At 43.2% G+C, this 18,230-nt stretch overlaps 1 protein-coding gene across 1 annotated transcript; it reads left to right on the top strand.

The window, feature by feature from the left end:
* Nucleotides 1-7,849: 7,849 nt before the first annotated feature.
* Nucleotides 7,850-9,070, top strand: LOC127783739 (uncharacterized). The gene has a single exon (XM_052310914.1). It carries the CDS (start codon nucleotides 7,850-7,852, stop codon nucleotides 9,068-9,070), a length of 1,221 nt encoding a protein of 406 aa, XP_052166874.1.
* The last annotated feature ends 9,160 nt before the right edge of the window (nucleotides 9,071-18,230 follow it).

Genomic DNA, 18,230 nt, shown 5'->3' with positions numbered 1-18,230 from the left:
GGCAATACCTGATTGTTCCCATCTACCCCTATTGCTGTTAGTATTTGGCCCCGATCCCATCAATGCAGAGAACAGGATGACAGTTCACGAATGCCATCTTGCATGCATGTAGAGCTAAGAACGCCCTTTGCAGCACACTCTTGTCAGGATGTTCAATTGAGGGGAATTTCTTCACTTCGTAAGAGCTCCCAGGGTTTCTTTCCTCGATAACACCAAGCAGGCGTGGCAAATTGTCATACGAGGCTTTGTAAGTTCCAAATCTCGTCTCTATTATTTTCTGTTTAGCCCTCCAGGCCTTGGCATAGCTAATAGTATACTTGTATGTCTCTTCGATGTCTCGGATTATTGACCTTGGTTCATATGTGAGATTATCGATGACATGCGCATACATCTCAGATGCAACAAATGCATATGTAATGTTCCTGTGGTATTTCTGAACACCAGGTAGAAAACATATATGCTTGGTAACGACTGACACTGTCCAATAATCCTTCCATTTCCCCTTATACGCGTGCACTCTCCAGGGACAACCATCTTTTTCCTTAACACACCGAACTTCATATTGCGACCGGTTGGACTTGGCAACCCAAAACTCTCTATGAAGTCACACTGCAAAATGTTTTACCGCCTCCTTCATATCTTCTGCTCTACTATAAATCGCTCCCTGAATAACCTCATTTTCTTTGTACTCCCATCTCACACTATCCTCTTCAGAGACGACCAGCCCAGAAAAATCCTCACTAGCCCATTCTGCTGGATTAATATCCGTCTCATCATCCGACGAATCACCTTCCTCTACACGCTCGTTGTCAGAATCCTCCCTCTCCATTTCATCCACAATGGCACCGACAGTCTCCCCCTCGTCGGCCACTCCACCTGGTTGAATGCCCACTGGAGCTACTACACCCCCGTCCTCTCGTGTGTTGACCTCCTCCACAGAAGTCTTATTTACTTCAGCACTTGGTCCCTCACCATCATCCATGTTCATCTGCACACATGGATCCTTCGGGTGAACAAACGGAACCATAGCTAGAGGCCACCCATGTTGCAATGCATTTTCCACATACCATCTCCACACTCGAGAGTTTTGAACTGGCATTAGTTCCCAATAAAAACCCTCAGTTGCCCAACTTACTATAACATTGATTGTTTTGTCACTTGTCTGTGGATCAACTCTCAAGCCCCTCATTAACCATCCTTTTATAAAAGGTACACTCCTCTCAGCCGGTCTATCAATTCCCCTTTCTGATACAATAAAATCTGACAGATCTACCCAGTTGGCCCGTAACGGATGTTTCCTGGGCCATGGTAAACTTGGAATATTTGTTTGTTCGACATATCTGTCAACGAAATAACTAGATCATATTACTCTTTCATGCAATAAACATCTACAACGTAATATCTTCTTGTGTATGCCAATGCAACGTAAAGTATTGATTTCAAACTAGCAGATCTACGTAGTTACCGATATCTACAATACGCACTTCTAGATTAGTACAACTAAAACCCTAAAAATATAATGCATTTATTCAAACAAAGTTTTAAAAAATACACACTATTTAACTCAATAGTCACATATAGGATCTATGAATATTACCTGAAATCGGCGTCTGAATCCGGCAGGGCTTCGCCCCTTCTTCTCTTCTCCTCCCCTTTCTTCTTGTTTTTTTTTCACTGGATTTAAGGGGGAGGAATGAGGGCTAGGGGCTGGGCGGCAGGCTTTTTATAGGCAGCGAGGCCTGCCGCCCGTCCAGAGGGCGGCAAGGGGCCGCCTGCAAAATGGCCGGCCCTGACTGGCTTTTTTGCATTCGGGCCCCTTGCCGCCCGAACAGAGGGCGGCAAGGGCTTTACTGCAAAAACCCTCCCTCCGTCACCGCCCGTCCCTCCCCCGTTTGCCACGTCAGCTTGCCGCTCCAGAGGTGGGCGGCAGGGTCTATTTTTGCAATTTTTTTTGGCCGATAGATTATTTCTGTAAATATTTAAAAAAAATCTAAAAATGAAAAAAATTCGGAACGCACGCGCGAAGTCTGCCCCCGATTGGGACGTACCTTGCTTCTCCCCGCGTGATATTGCCCCATTCCCGCGTTCTTTTTTTTTTTAAAAAAATAACTTAATTTGTACGTTATAAATAAGAGTTTAGGGAAATATAAATATGCACAGTACATTGTCTTAACTGATGTTACCTCCTCAAATTATATGTCGTTTTGATGTTTTGCTGGTAAAGTTTGACCATTCGTTTTAGTTAAAAATAATTAGGAAAAATATAAAAAAGATACTTTCTCCACTTTAGTTTTACAATGTAAGACTTTCTAGCATTGTCCACATTCATTTAGATGTTAATGAATCTAGACATATGCATGTGTTTAAATTTATTAACATCTATATGTATGAGGGAAATATTATAAAATCTTATATTGTGAAACAGAAGGAGTAAGTCAATAGTTAAAATACTTTTGATAATAAAGCAAGTTACAAACAAAATAAATAATAATTTTATAATATTTTTTTGTAAGACGAATAGTTAAATATTATAAACAAGAATTCAAAACGACAAGTATTTTGGGATGGAGGGAGTACAACATAAAGACATAAATAAAGCCATCCAGGTAAAGATAGCTGGGTTATGGTTATAATCTTCCAAATACAATCGTGCAGTAGTAATAGACGAAACCAGCGTTGCCGCGATGATTCTATCGAGAGGCCTTTACAAACGTGCACGCCGCTTGAGAAACTGGCGATCTCTTCGATTGCCTTCACAGAGTAAAGCACAGTTTGAGATTTATTATTGTTGAATTGTTGATTTTTTTATAAGCTTCATCGGTCTCAATATAGAATTGCCATGGCTCTACGTTAAATCTGAGGAGCGCTAGCTTCATCCCTGCTGACCAAAGTCGCATTTGTGGCTGAAACTTCACTGGTAAAATCAACATGTTAAGTTGTTGACCACCGCAATCGATAGTAACAGAAGAAACCCCCATAAAACAGCAGCCCATAATCACGCTAGCACTAGCATGGTGACGATTCACTGTATCTAATATTATCTGGATCAAACAGGTGCTTCATGAATCCAGGGAGATGAAGTTCAAAAAAAGAATCCAGGGAGATCAACACGGGCATTGAATAAGAAGGATCTCATTATGCCGAAGGCACCAACATTTGCCTGCGTATTGAATCAGAAGGATTTCACCACGACGAAGGCACAAATCGCTGCCTCTGTGCCCACAACCGATCGACGAAGTTCGTCAATGAGATAGCAGATTCGTCGCTATCAAGCTCCTGCCCTGTTGGATCACCTGGACCGCCGGCCGAATGTGTGAGCAGATGTGCATCTCCCCACCAGCAAAGCCAACGAGCGGAGGGATCGCTGATGCGAGATCTATCGGAAGAGAGCACCTGCAAGGGGTGAAAAAGTCTCGCTCCGGTGCTTTCTACTTGGAGTAAAAATTAATCCGTGCCGTTGATCGTATTTAATCGTAGGGTTAAGATCTAGTTCTACTCCCACCAGATTTTATTAGAGTAGAAATGTGGAGGGCTATATTTGTTCAGAGACAATAATTCGCGTAGGGGTATTATCGTAATCTGTCATTATCTAACTGTTCACCCTCTCCCTATCCTATCCTAATCGACGCCATTCCCCTCCATTCGCCGTAGAAGACGAAGGCCAGCGTGTTTATCGTCTACGTGCCAGCGACGAACTAATCGATTTGGAGACAATTGTCAGATATGATCATGAGAAAAATGTTTACTAATCTCTAAAGATTAATCTGTTCTTGCTTACGATGACCATCGTACCGGAACGCCTTTGTGGATGGTGCTGATGACGGCGGCGTCGCTGGTGAAAACACCGCCGCCGAACCACATGCCGGCGGCGAGGAAGGCCGTCAGCCTGACGCCGAGGACGACGGCGAGCTGCAGCACGCGGGCGGTGGTCACCGCCACCTTGTAGTGATCCTTCTTTGCAAACACGCTGGCAAGCAAGGCCTGAGGTTGATTGATCAAATTAAGCAAAGTTAATTAAGCAGCTATGCATATATCATCGGAATTTAGGCTAAGCTAGGTAGGTAGGTAGCTAGCTAGCTCACATGGCTAGCGACGGTGAGGCCGTCGGCGAGGAGCGACGTGGCGAGCCAGACCTGGGCGCAGATCTGGAACGCCGCCATGGTCGTCGCGCCGTGGCGCGCCGCCAGCATCACGCAGAACGTCACGGCCACCACTCTCGTCAGGATATTAGGAGATTACTTACCTGCCCTTTAAAATAAACGGTCCAGATTAATTCTACTCGGAGTAGAATACTTCAAGTATATTGTACCGGAGCATCTCTCGGGGTGAAAACGGACGGGTTCGGTGGCATTCTCATATTCTAACTCATAATTTTCTTCAAATTCGAAACCGGTACGGGTAACGCTGGATAACATATCAACCATCTCGAATCCTAGCCCATATTATTTCCTCCAAATAGGATTGGGTAACATATATGTATTTGTATCTCTAATTTATAGATATTAAATATAAGAATATAATTAAGTGCTAGAGGAGATATATTGAGGAAAAAAAATGTACAAAATTACATGTGAGCTCGTAAAATAGTGATTAACCAATCTTTTATCATGTTTGTAGGTTGATTTATAATAGATTTTTATATATGTTTCATAATATGGGACAAACGGACGGATACAACTCTCCTCGTATCCTAACCTATATTTTTTTTGTGAATTCGGATTTAAACTTAGATAGTAACAGGTATACCATTTTCTTTCCCACATTCTTCCAGTGAGCCTTAGTCAGGTGGGCGGTCAGAAAATACACATACCGTTTTCACCCCTACACATAACCACTCACCTCGTTGATCCGCCAACACCAAGCCTCGAAGTTGAGGCAGTCTGATCCACTGGACCACTGACTCTAAAACCCACCACCACCTGATCAATTATTTGTAAGGCTGGCCGCCATGAAGACTGCACTAGCGACCTCGGGCTAAACGGGACATAGCCCTAGCGATGGTAAAGACACTTTCTTGAAAACAGGAGGAACCGACCGACCGACTCACGCTATGCTAATCTAGGATTACTAGGAGAGGTGGTGTTTTTTTTTTCCAGTCGCCTTTCATGACGTCTCTAGAGAGCTCTCAAATTGTGACCAATCGGCTCCTGACTCGAAAACCAAACATCTTTCACCCTCAACAATCAATACCGGACGAATTATCCCCTGACTCGAATCGGAGTGGTTTTGATCCTACATAACAGTTCAGTCAGCAATTCTTTTTTAATCACTGGGCCCCACCTGTCAGTCTCCCACCCTCTCTGTCCTTTCCTCTCCCCTCTCTATCTCTCTCTCATCCCTCCCCTCACCTCCATCTCTCTCTATCACCGAGAGGGGAGCCGAGGACAACGGCTGGCGGGGGTGGGAGCAGAGGCAGCTCGGGGTAGTGGAGGGGGAGCCGAGGATTGCGGTGGGCGGGGATGGGGGCGGAGGCAGCTCGGGGCGGTGGAGGAGGAGCCGAGGACAACGGCTGATTGGGATGGGGTGGAGGCAGCTTGAGGCGGTGGAGGGGGGAGCTGAGGACGGAGGCCAACGGAGCGGGGATGGAGGCGGCTCGGGGCGGTGGAGGGGGAGCTGAGGGTGGCGATGGGCAGATGGCGGTAGTGCAGCAGAGCCTCGCGGTGGTGGGACGCGCTGGTGATAGGGTGTTCGTGTGGGTGTCATTCCAAGTCGAGTCCGGTGCCGTCCGCCGCTCCCCCTCCCACCACCATCATCTTCTCGTGCAAGTCCGACGTCGGCCGCCGCTCGCCACGAGGACATTCGGCCTCATCCTCAGCCTCCGCCGCGAGGACGCTTGCGGCCGCCGGCACGCGGCTCGTCCTCGGCCTCCACCGCGAGACACTTGTAGTTGCTGGCGCACCTCCTCTTCGGCATCTGACGCGCGCGAGAAAGAAATGTATGAGAGGGGAAAGAGATTAAGAGATAGAGAGGAGAGAGATCCGACAGGTGAGCCTCATTGGTTTTTAATAAAAGAATTGCTGACTAGACTGCCACGTAGTACCGAAACCACTTGCAAAGCTGCTTTGAGGAGGGGGTTCAATCCGGTATTGATAGTTGAGGGTAAAAGATATCTGATTTTCGGGGTACTTCGTACTCACTCAATAGTTCAGGGGTATAATTAGGACTTTACCTAGTGAATTAATCCCTCTAAATAAAAATATCTACTACTTCCTCCGTTTCACAATGTAAGTCATTCTAGCATTTCCCACATTCATATTAATGTTAATGAATCTAGATAGATATATATGTCTAGATTCATTAACACCAATATAAATGTGGAAAATGCTAGAATGACTTATATTGTGAAACGGAGGAAGTAATCTCGTCTTTGTTTCACACATAGACACAAAATATTTAGGAATTTTGTTGAAAAAAATAGATTGAACGGTGGCCCTAAACATGAAACCGAAAATCAGGATCCCCTTCACCGGGTTTATCGCTCTCCATAGGTATGGAAGAAGTCTCACTCCCAATTGGCCTCCTGCGCGCTCATCGCGGGGCGTGAACGATCGTGGAGAGGAGCGATCAGATGGGAAGGGGAGAAACAACCGAGATTTATGTGGATGGATTAACCGGTGGCCCCCACTTTTTCATTTGAGAAATTTAAGGCATCTTTTGAAGCGAGCAATATATATACTCAACACCTCAAAGCCCGATTACAAATCCCAAAACCAGAATTTTGGGATAGAGTTTTGGGCCTCTCTTGGCCATGCTCTTAGGTTCCATGAGAAGATAGAGAAGCATAAAACAATGGCGGCAAATGCAGAAGTTACATAGTTATTATATGGTAATTACATTGTAATTGTAATTACCGTGTGACTTACATAGTATGTTTGAATGTAAATTCTTTTTCTAGTTTTTTTTACAGAATTTAATTTTGTTTTGTGTATTTCAACAAGATATATACTTATGCCATGACTTATATGTTCTTGTACGTATTTCATACGGGTGTAATCTAATCCATCTTTGTTAAGATCGCACACGGTTCAAAATCTATAACAGATCTTTCACATTATTTCCTATCGTATTCCGTCTAGGCTGTCCGTTATAACGTAAATGTAGTTCAAGAAGGAAATATCAGATTGCTTACTTGAGTTCTAATCTAATTGGCATCGGAGAAGGAAATATCATATTGCTTACTCGAGTTCTAATCTGATTCGCAGCGCGCCACCACGACCAGAAGTCTTCCCAATAAATAGAATAGATATATAGGCGACTAAGGCGGCGAGGCAACGCGATCGATCGATCAAGCAAAGTACGAGTCTGCAGTTAACACGCGTGAAGAAGGTACATGGCACCAAACCTCTATAACCTACTATACTTTATAATTTCGTATTATATCATATAGGAGTATTAATGAATTAGCTACTGTAGTTTTTTTCGAGGAGATTAGCTACTTCGTACTTATTTAGCGTGAGAGCCTTTGACATATTTGTGGAAACATAATTATGTCCGTCTTTTCTACTTTCAGAAAAACAAACAAACAAAAAAAGAAACGTGGCGGGTGATTTGTTGTTGATGTTCTCTCGGACAGTGATGTAGCTAGTGTATATTCACGTAATCTGTTTGGCCTTTTCCGTGTTCGGTTATTTGTCCTTTAATTTGCTCAGCAATATCGTTGGTGTTTATTGTGTGTAAAATCTTCGTTTCTTTCCTAATAAAACCTGGCCACTGTTTCTTTGTTGGTCCTGTGAGAAAAGAAAAACAACAGTAACACAATACTCTTAATACCTTTTGGAATATAAATTCAACCTTCTAGTTAATATGAGCACTCTAACCTTTCAATTTTTATGCTATTGTCACAGAAAACATGCTAGCTCACAGTACGGAGACCAATAAGAAAGGCCAAGAATATTCAACTCTTCTTGATCCTAAGTTTGCCCCGGTGCTACTATTTGTTGATTACAACTTAGATGATACACACGATGAGGTCAACTCCGAGGATGAAGACTACACCATAGAAGATGAAGATGAAGAGTTAGATCACGAGGATGATAATTCATTTGACGAGGATATTAGTGACAACGATAAGGATGATGATAAACTTGGAGAGGCGGCAAATGACATTTGTAAAGGAGATTATAATGAAAACAATGAGGATGCTAGGACAGAGGAAAGTGACGACACCGATGACCAAGAGGAAGATGTCACCATATTCTTCTACAGTATAGCCAGAAAAGAACTATTATGCAAAAGAGGTGATATATTCAATTGCCACTCATTCTGGAGAACACCACAGGGCTGGTTGCTTATGGTACACCTTGAATCACATGAAACATTCTTATGGAGTCCTTTCACAGATCAAAGGATCAATCTACCCTTGGATGAAGATAGTTTCCTTACAAATAATGAGGTCGTTTGTTTGCTATCACATAAACCCACTTATCCAAATTGTGTTGTGCTAGTGGTAAATTGTAGGAACACATCATTTTGGTATTGCTATCCTCAAGGGCACACATGGTTCAAGCATGAGTACCAGTCAAGTATGATCACTACTCATGAAAACCGTAGAAACGTCATTCTAACAATGAAAGATCTCACTGCAGTTGGAGGGAGGTTTTGCACATATTTAAGTAAGGAGAAGGCAATTGTGACACTTGAGTTCTTGCCAAATCCAACATTTACAACTACGCCAGTTAAGGATGCATCAGATCCAATTTATTGGTACACCACTTTTACTAATTGCTTGTTAGAATCTTGTGGAGAGTTGTTCATGTTATCATTTAAACATCCAGTGGTATGTGCTCAGAAGGTTGTGCAGATTGAAGTTCATAAACTCGATTTATCTAGAAGAATTTGGGTGAAAGTTAACACAATTGGTAACAAGGCATTTTTGGTTGAGTGTATTGGCTTTGGATCATCGCTCACTGCAGAAGATGTTGGATTGAAGAGAAACTGCATTTATTTTGTGAGACCTAATGATAAGGGTTTGTATGTTTATGACATGGAACGAGGAACTACTGTAATGCATAATCCAGGGGCAGACCTACCGGATAACATGACACTTCAGATCGTGGTGCCTCCATTTTGAATCGTTCATGCTGGACATATGTTTCCCCTTGTTTTGTTTAATAATGTTCTAATGATACATCTTGAATGTTGGTTGTTTAAATTATTGAATATACATTTCCCTTTGTTATTTTTTCTTTTATTATAAATTATAAGAGAATATATTTTTTTCTTTTATTATAAATTATAAGAGAATAATAAGTGATAGAAAAGTACTCCCTTTTTAACAGATGACATCGTTAACTGTTTAATTGTGTTTGACAATTCGTCTTATTAAAAAAAAGTAAGTGTCATCTTTTTTTTAACTTGTTTCATTATTATTGAAGAAACTAAACGTGATCTACATTTTTACATATTTACACTAAATTTTTAAATAAGATGACTGATTAAATGTTATGCTAAACATTAACGGGTTCATCTGATAATAACGGAGGTAGTATTAGATTGGACAACGTGTATAACTTTTTTACAATTAATTTTGAGCTTTGGAACTATTAATAACAAAACTTTTCTTTTAAAACAAAGTTAGGTGCAAAGTATTATGTATATGAAATAAGGTGATAACGACTAGTTAAGAACAATCCTCGTTTCATTTCCGTGTTACATAATGAAATCGTGGGAAATCGTGCAAATGTCTAGCTTGAGCCGAGTGTCCATGTTTTCAAATAATCTGGCACAGCCATAGTGCTCTTTGATCTCCATATACTACATGACTGTCACGAGTACAACAACGATTTTCCCGTGCGGCTGGAATCGGTTTTTGCGGGCGGATCTTTCACCCGTCTGGAATGAGGTGTCTGCGAAAATCCCGATTTTCGCATGCGGGTGATGCATACGCACGGGAAAAATAAAAAAATCAAAAAAAAAAATTCAAAAACACTGTCACCACCGTCGTCATCGCCGCCGCCTTGCCCGAAGCCCGCTGCCGTCACCACCGTTGTCGTCGTCGTTGCCGCCTTGCCTGAAACCCGCTGCCGTCGTCCCCGTGGCGGCAGGTGACGGATCCGGCCTCCCCGCGGTGGTCGGCGACGGATCAGCTCTGCCGCCACCACCACCATGGCCGATGCCGCTGCCGCTATAACCCAATGCCGCCGCCTTAGTCGAGGCTGTCGTCACCGGGAGATGGGATGAGTGGGAGGAGGAGGCGGATAGGGAGAGGGAGGAGTAGGGCGGAGAGGGAGATGGGAGGAGTTGGTGGATAGCGATGGGATCTGAGAGTGGGTGTGGGGCGGCGACGACGGGATTTAAAGGTGGGTGGCTATTTTCATGTGCGGGTCACTTAATAGGTCCTGTTAAGTGGTCCACCTGTGAAAATTGACTTTTCCGTGCGGTCGTTTTAAAGAGCCGCATGTGAAAATGGAGCACGATTTTCGCAGACGTGACCACTTACGATCCGTCTGTAATCTAAAATGATTCCCGTCCAGAAAAAAATATTTCTGTAGTAATGTGTATCTCTGTATCTTTGCCTCTAATAACGTACTACTAAAAATTGTCCGTCCATCGGTTTCATCCTTTGTCCACGTGACGTGCTTCCTGTTTATTACCCCACGTCCCGAATCTCTAGCTTCCTCTCCTTCCCGTCATCCCGTGTCATGTGTTTATCCCCTCCCGTCGTCCGTCGATCGAAGTCAGGGTCCAATGCGTCCTCCTTTTGCGCTCCGCTGCCGCACCACTGCTCCCGTGTCGCCGCGCCTCTTCTACTGGCTTGGGTTGGCCTGTGCATGGCCTCAACCCCTGCATCGATCGACGTCTTCGGCAGCGTGGAGGCGCAGTACCTGGCGCCAGATAGGGGGAGCTGGAGATCGATCGAGGAAGCACCGAAGCAACACGCAGTATCACCATCGCTGCCGCGCGCTGCTGCACGCGTGGTCCGTGGGGGTAAGGTAGGACAGGAGGCCGGAGACGTGGTGCATTCTTTCACCTCCTTTGCTTGTCGCGCTCAAGGTTATCACTGTACCGGTTTGTACTCTATTATCTTATTACAATATTATGATCCTATCAAATTAAAACGATACCGATCTTATCTAATATCTTAATTTTTATAGTATCATGATCTTACTATTTATTTTTATATGATCCTACGAAATATTAGTATCCTGATTCTACGATCCCTATGATCCTGAAATATTCACAAGTGGATGTAAAGGTTTGTGTGGGTTTAGTGTTTGACCTTGGCCCTTACAATGTGTGTAAACAATATACTCCTATTACCATTTAAGGTTGAACATGGAATATATCTTTTTCTTTTTCAGAATTACATGGAATGTATCTGAATTTACTGTGTGGACATACCCTTGCCATGTTTCTCAAGTCAATGTATGAATATGCCCTTGCAAGTACTGTATTTTTTTTTCGTATTTTTACATTTTAAATATAAATTGTAAAAAACATGCCTTCCACGTGCATTATTACGAGTCTTTATATATGTATATATATAGTCTGAATCTGTTGGGTGTGTCTAAACTTCATGCGACACATTTTTTAGCCAAAAACCGTCGGATTTCAGCCTATGAGATTAAAACCCTATATGATTAAGACAACAACCATATGGAGTAGTAAAATATTAATTATTAATAAGTTGTGGCATAACTTAATTTAGTCAAAATACAAAAAAAAATCCATTTTAGAGAACTAACAAACACAAAATTTACATTCAAATATAGAAAAATTATATATGTAAGTGCAGTGTAATTATACTACATGTATAATGTAACTACACTGTAAACACCAGGTACATACTGTAAAATCTGTAATTCCATCCGTGCGAAACTGTATACAGCCCGCGGACCGCGGCAGACGCCAGACGCAAACTGCAAGTGTGAAACATGAAGTGTAAAAGTGTGAACACAGCAAGCAGCAAGCAGCGAGCAGCGGTGGTATGAGCACAGGCAACGGATTTAACTGGACACGAATCTTATAGCGAATCCAATGGCCATAAAACTGACTGCTATATATGGAGCCATAAATCTGGCGACAAAAATATAGTAAAACTGTTTGTCTTATTTAATAGCAAATTAGTGCTGTGCGTTACAACGGGAATACTCAAAATTTATGAGATGATTAACTTCACTTTAAGAAAAGAGTAAATTTCATAAAACTACACATATCATGATCAAACTATCGTAAAACTACATATTTAACTCGATGTATTACAAAACTAGACATTTAAAATAGGGTCTCACAAAACTACATAGTTAGTAACAAAATTATCATAAAACGATTTAGAACAAATTTAGTCACAAAACTAACAATGGTGCTAGAGATTTAAACTTTAAAATATGTAATTTTGTGATAACTTTAGTATTAAATATATAGTTTTATGATACTTAACCTTAAATCTGTACTTTTATGATAAATTTAGTGCTAAATTTGTAGTTTTGTAATATAATGTCTTAAATATATAGTTTTATGATATTATGATAAAATACCCTTAGTTTTGTAAAATTTACTCTTAGGGAAAAAAAATCTGCAGTTACAACTCATAACTTACAAAGAAATCAATCCAAACGTAGGTGTCGGATCTACCTTTCATGACATAACAGTAAAGCAAGGAAAGAAAATTACTATAACCGCTTCAATTCAAAGTAGGATGCTCTGCAAAAAATATTTCGTGGTGGATGGGACTGCATCATCAAAAGTCATGAAAAAAAATCATGAAGCTAACTCAACAACTAGATTAGCTCAAATCCCATGATAAAATGCTTAAAATGAATTAAAAATATGCAACTCAATGAGCTCAAATCTAAGGTACATAGGTCAAAAATCAAATGAAAAAGGGATAGGTTCTTAATCTTATAACATGAACAATTAGATAGTTGAATAGGTTTATTTCGATAATTCTTTTAGAAAAAAAAGGTAATATGATTGATTAGCTACTCCTCCTATGTTTTTTTTATTTTCTTCATACTTTACCGGACCGGGATGCCACATTAGTGAAACCAACTTCATACTACCAGGAGATCTAATTTAAACTAGTTTTCTAAGTTTTTTTTTTTGGTGTTGTAGTTCAGGGATACAATTTAAACCCGACAGAAAGATAAGGGATGTAAAGTGGACATATTCGTAACAAAAAAACAAAACAAAGCAAATTTGACCCAATAGGCCCAATCAGCTCAACTAAAACCAACACTAAGGGTTCCACCCACACCATCTACGCCGCCGCCTCAGCTCCGCATCACGCACCACTGCCTATCCCCGCTCCACATTGCGCGACATTTCATTTTCTCCTTTGTTCTGTGTAGTGCCGTCGTGCCCCACCACCTCCTCTTGCGCGATTCCGCCCCGCCCCCCCCTCCTCCTCCTCCATCCTGATATCGTCTCCTCACCGGCCATCCCTGTCCTTGCCCTTGCCCTACCAGGGCTCCGACGCTCATTGTCGCTGCCTCCACAAGTACCTCTACATCTAGTGGTGATGGCAACGGAGGAAGGGAGCCAGGGTTTCAGCGGCTGGTAGCTGATGATGTGATGACGATGATGCATCTCATGTGGCTTGAGGTATAACAAAGATTTTTTTAAGGAATTTTTGGATTTGCATTTTAGCTTCAGTTCTTGTCTTTTCCTTGTGGTGTTATGCATTCGATTTGGTTGTATGGAAGCTATGAAACATTTATTTTGGAAAGTGCTTATGTAAGATTGGGTTCTTATGAGGATTCTGTTGTTATGATTTTTTTTCCCTTTATCCGATTCTGATGATACGAAGGAACGACCAGGATTAGGGGCGACGGGCGCAACACGTGTGACGGGTGAAGGCGCATTGTGATGGACGAAAGCGTATTAGTACGATTGGAAAATTATGAATTTTAAGGGATGTAAAGTGGACCTATTGGTAACAAAAAAAAAACAAAACAAAGCAGCTCTGGCAGCCCAACTAAAACTAACCCTAAGGGTTCCACCCACTACATCTATGCCGACGCATCTCCCCCACTCCACACGGCGCGACACTTTCTCCTTTGTTCCATGTAGCGCCGCCGACCCACCTTGATCCACTGCCTCCTCTTGCACGGTTCCGTCCCGCCCCTACCCCCTCCACCACCTCCTCCCCCTCCTCCTCCTCCATCCTGATATCGTCTCCTCGCCAGTCATCTCTATGCTTGCCTATGCCCTACCAGGGGTCCGATGATCGTTGTCGCTGCCTCCACAAGTACTTCTACATCTATTGGTGATGGGAGCAGAGGAAGGGTGATGAGAACAGGGGTTCAGTGGCTGGTAGATGATGTGACGTCGATGATGCCTCTCATGTGGATGGAGGTATAACAAAGATTGGGTTTTCTTAGGGAACTTTTGGTTAGCTTTTTAGCTTTGGTTCTTGTTTTTCCCTTGTGGTGTTATGTATCCGATTTGGTTGGATAAAAGCTGTAAAACACCTATTTTGGAAAGTGCTTTTTTAAGATTGGATTCTTATGAGCATTCTGTTGTTATGATTTTTCCCTTTCTCTGATTCTGATGACGCAAAGGAACGACCGGGATTAGGGGGCGACGGGCGCAACATGCGTGACGGGTGAAGCCGCACCATGACGGATCGAAGCGTATTAGTACGATCAGAAAATTATGGATTCTTTAGTAGATATAGATGTGATAATCATGAAAATAAGGGTATGTTTAGCATAGCTTGAGCTCTTGAAATTCTACCAAACAGTTTCAGTTCTATCTAAAATGGGAGTGGAACTGGGGGAGCGCTATCACAAAACGAACTAGAGAGGTGGTTTTGTGTTTAGGTTGCTCCATAACTATACTCCAGACCTAGGGACTGTTTGGTAAAGCTCTAACTCCTAAATTTATCTCCAGGAGTTGAGTCTGGAGTAGAGTTGTTAAGCTATCTAAACCCAACTCTACCTCTCTAGTTTATTTTGTGAGAGCGCTTTACCCAGCTCCACTCCTTTTTTTAAAACTAAACTAGCAGGAGAAGTGTCAATTATATTTTCAATAAGCAGGAGTAAAACTTTAAAACTAAACTAGCAGGAGAAGTGTCAATTATATTTTCAATAAGCAGGAGTAAAACCTTAGATGGGTTACAAGAAAAGAAAAAAAAAACAACCACCGGCTGGCTGAACAACTACACAGCACATGCCACAACTCACTAACAACTGAAACCACTAACGGAGCCCAACTTAGGGTATAGTTACCAAGCTTGACCGAAAAGACATAGGGGTTCCGACTTTGCAACCGTGTCATCGTTGCCGAGCTTGCTGCCAAGTGACACAGTAGCACCGACTTCAAACCAGATGCATCATCCAAACCAAGCTCGCTGCCAAAATGATCAAGTAGCTTCGACTTTCCACGATGAACTTCAGCCAAAGCCGCGTAAGCGCCACATCCTATTCACAGCCAACAACAACACCCCTAGAAAGAGAATGTAGCATGTCATCGTTGCCCAGCTTTGTCACCCCGACGAACCAGCTCACCGCAAAATCAAACAAAGAGCGAAGGTCGCCCACCGCAAAACAAAAGGTGGGACCAGAAAGCGAAGGCCTCGTCAAAACCTAGGATTTAAAAGCTTCGAAGCCAATGCATAGACCATCAACGATATCCTTGCACGAAGAAGTCTCTACAAAGCGATGCCCCCAAGCTGGACATGACATAGATTGCCGCCACGACTCGTCTGAAGCTGGAGCAAGGTTTTCACCCAGAGAGCGGTAAGGACAGTGGCGGATCCAGAAAATTGATTCATTAGTATCATAACATGTCTATCAGTGTCATAGTATGTTAATTATGCTTAGAATATGATGATATAATATATGGATAAGTAGTTTTGCTATAGGTTTTGCCGAAAGTCATCGGTGTCGCCTGATACCAATGACTATACTGTAGATCCGCCCCTGGGTAAGGAAATGAGAGGGGTCAATGCCATAACGACGCCTCCAAGGGGGGAACGACGCCAAAAGGCATTGCCATCGTCAGCTGGCCAACGGCCCGGTGAGGCTTTCGCCAGTAATTACCCGTCCAAACCCACACAACCAATCCGCACAAGAAGGATCGTCGCCGGTCTACTACATAGTCTCTTCAGCGATTAGGCCTAGGCCATCGCCCACAGTTTCGGCAGAGTAACAACGTTGCTTTGAACGCCGTCAAGCCACTCCCCTCTGCAAGGCACCATCCTCCCCATGGATCTCTCTGCGACCACATCTGAGGCTGGCCATAGGAGGAGGAGCTGCACGAAGAAGAGGATGCCTTGCCACCAGTGGAGCACAAGCCGACGCCAGCGCCCAGAAAACTCCCCTGCATGTCACCAACTGTGATGGATGTCGCCACGCGCTTGAGGCCATGACCGCCATGTCGCGACGGCGCCTTTGGCGCCACCTCGTGCCCCCTACTACGTCCGAGGGGCGCTAGCTTTGGTAGGCTCTGGCTGCGCCCATTGCAGTAGCCGCCGCCCCACCGCCACCTCTCCTGCGCCCTCGCCGCCTGCCACCTCATCCTCCCCTTCCTCCACCTTCGCCGGCTCCAAATCTGGCGAAGCCCGCCGTGGATCTGGCCTCGTCGTCGCCGCTGTTCTCTTCCTCGGCGCCTGCCATCTACCTTCCTTGCCTCCACCTTTGGCCGTCGCCGTTGTCCGCGAGAGGGTGGCAGGACCGAGTGGGGCTCGGATCTAGCGAGGGACACAAAGTCTGGCGCCGTCGCCACCCCCGCACCTAGCCTGCCTCCGCGCGCCCTGCCCGACACCCCGACGACTCGACGCCACCGCACCGTCGCTGCCTTGATCTGGCCGGGGTCATGAGCACCGACCCCGCGACCTCGAGGGAGTTGGAAGGCCCCGCCGCCGCCGTCCTTGTAGCCGTGCGTTTTCCGGCGTCTGCTTGGGCGACAACGAAGCGGAGGAGGGAGTAAGGCGGGGGTGAGGAGGAGGCAGTGGTGGTCACCGCCCGTGTCGCCCCTGCTCCTAAGTGACACGGGGCTCCTCTCGTCTCACATGCAAATTAAACCACATCCACTCATCTTTTAGGTGGAGTTAAATCTGTTTGGTTAGACTCAAGCTCCAAGAGAGTTGGAGCTAGAGATAGAGCTGTGCCAAACTGATCCCTAATTTGTGAAGCTAAATTTAAGAGTTGGAGTTTTACCTAACGTGTCCTCGTAGATACGTACGGAACACTGGATCCGTGTCAGACACAGACACGCACCTAGCTTGCCCTATCAGCGCATCGTAGCCGAAAACGTGTAGACACCAACTATCCGTCCGATTCCATATCCAATTCTCATCCGCTTGGTGAATCCAGTTCAGCCCACGACGACGACGAGTTCCAATAAATAGACACAGGGCAGCGCGAAGTGTATCGGCGAGGCAGCGCGAAGCACTAGGCCACTAGCTAGCTGCTGTCGACGCGTAAAGGTATGGCATCAAACATCCGACTACTTCATACTAAGTAATATCGTTACTTGGGCCGAGTTTAGTTCCGAATTTTTTCTTCAAACTACAACTTTTCTATTATATTAAAACTTTTCTATACATAAACTTTTATCTTTTTCATCACATCATTCTAATTTCAATCAAACTTTCAATTTTAACGTGAACTAAACACACCCTTACTCTATCCCTTTCCAAAATAAACCATACAAGACATCCCTACTATGCTGTCATATCTCATATTAAAATTATAGATTTATTTATTTTAAAACGAAGAGAATATGCAGTTAGTTAGCCAATAAATTAAATATTTATTAGAGATTTCTTTTACTACATTATTTTATCATTGGTATTAAGCTACAGAGTACTTATTAATTTATTTCTTAAAATATTTAATTTATTTTTTCAATCAAATAGATAATCCAATTTTTTTTCTAATCAAATAGATAATCCACGGTAGTAATCAGGCGAATAATCTTTTTCTAAGGGGCCCGTAGTTTGGTTTGGTCTTTTATGTGTTTAATTGGATGTTATTTTTACTCAGTAAATTCATTTTATGTTTATTGCGTTTGTACCTACGTGTTGTTTTTAATAAAATCTGGCCAGTGTGTCTTTGCTGTCCTGACAGAAAAAGAAAAAATAAAAACAATAAGAATCCTTAAATTGTTTATTTTCCTTTTAAAATACAATTCAACCTTTTTTTGTTAGTAAGAGCATGTTGTCTAACCCTCTTATATATTCAATGATATTAGCACACTTGGCTCATGGTAGCTCGTTCTTTTTTTTTTAAAAAAAAAACAAAGCAGTCTAACCTTTCAATAAATTTCTGCAGCACTGTCACAGG

The sequence above is a fragment of the Oryza glaberrima genome, chromosome 9 (genome assembly GCF_000147395.1).
Source record: "Oryza glaberrima chromosome 9, OglaRS2, whole genome shotgun sequence".
Lineage (NCBI taxonomy): Eukaryota > Viridiplantae > Streptophyta > Magnoliopsida > Poales > Poaceae > Oryza > Oryza glaberrima.
Note: the sequence above shows the minus strand (reverse complement) of the source record. Positions and strands in the feature narration are given on the sequence as shown.

What these genes read in the sequence shown, in the direction of transcription:
- LOC127783739 (XM_052310914.1), top strand. Translation starts at nt 7,850, where the DNA reads ATGCTAGCTCACAGTACGGAGACCAATAAGAAAGGCCAAGAATATTCA.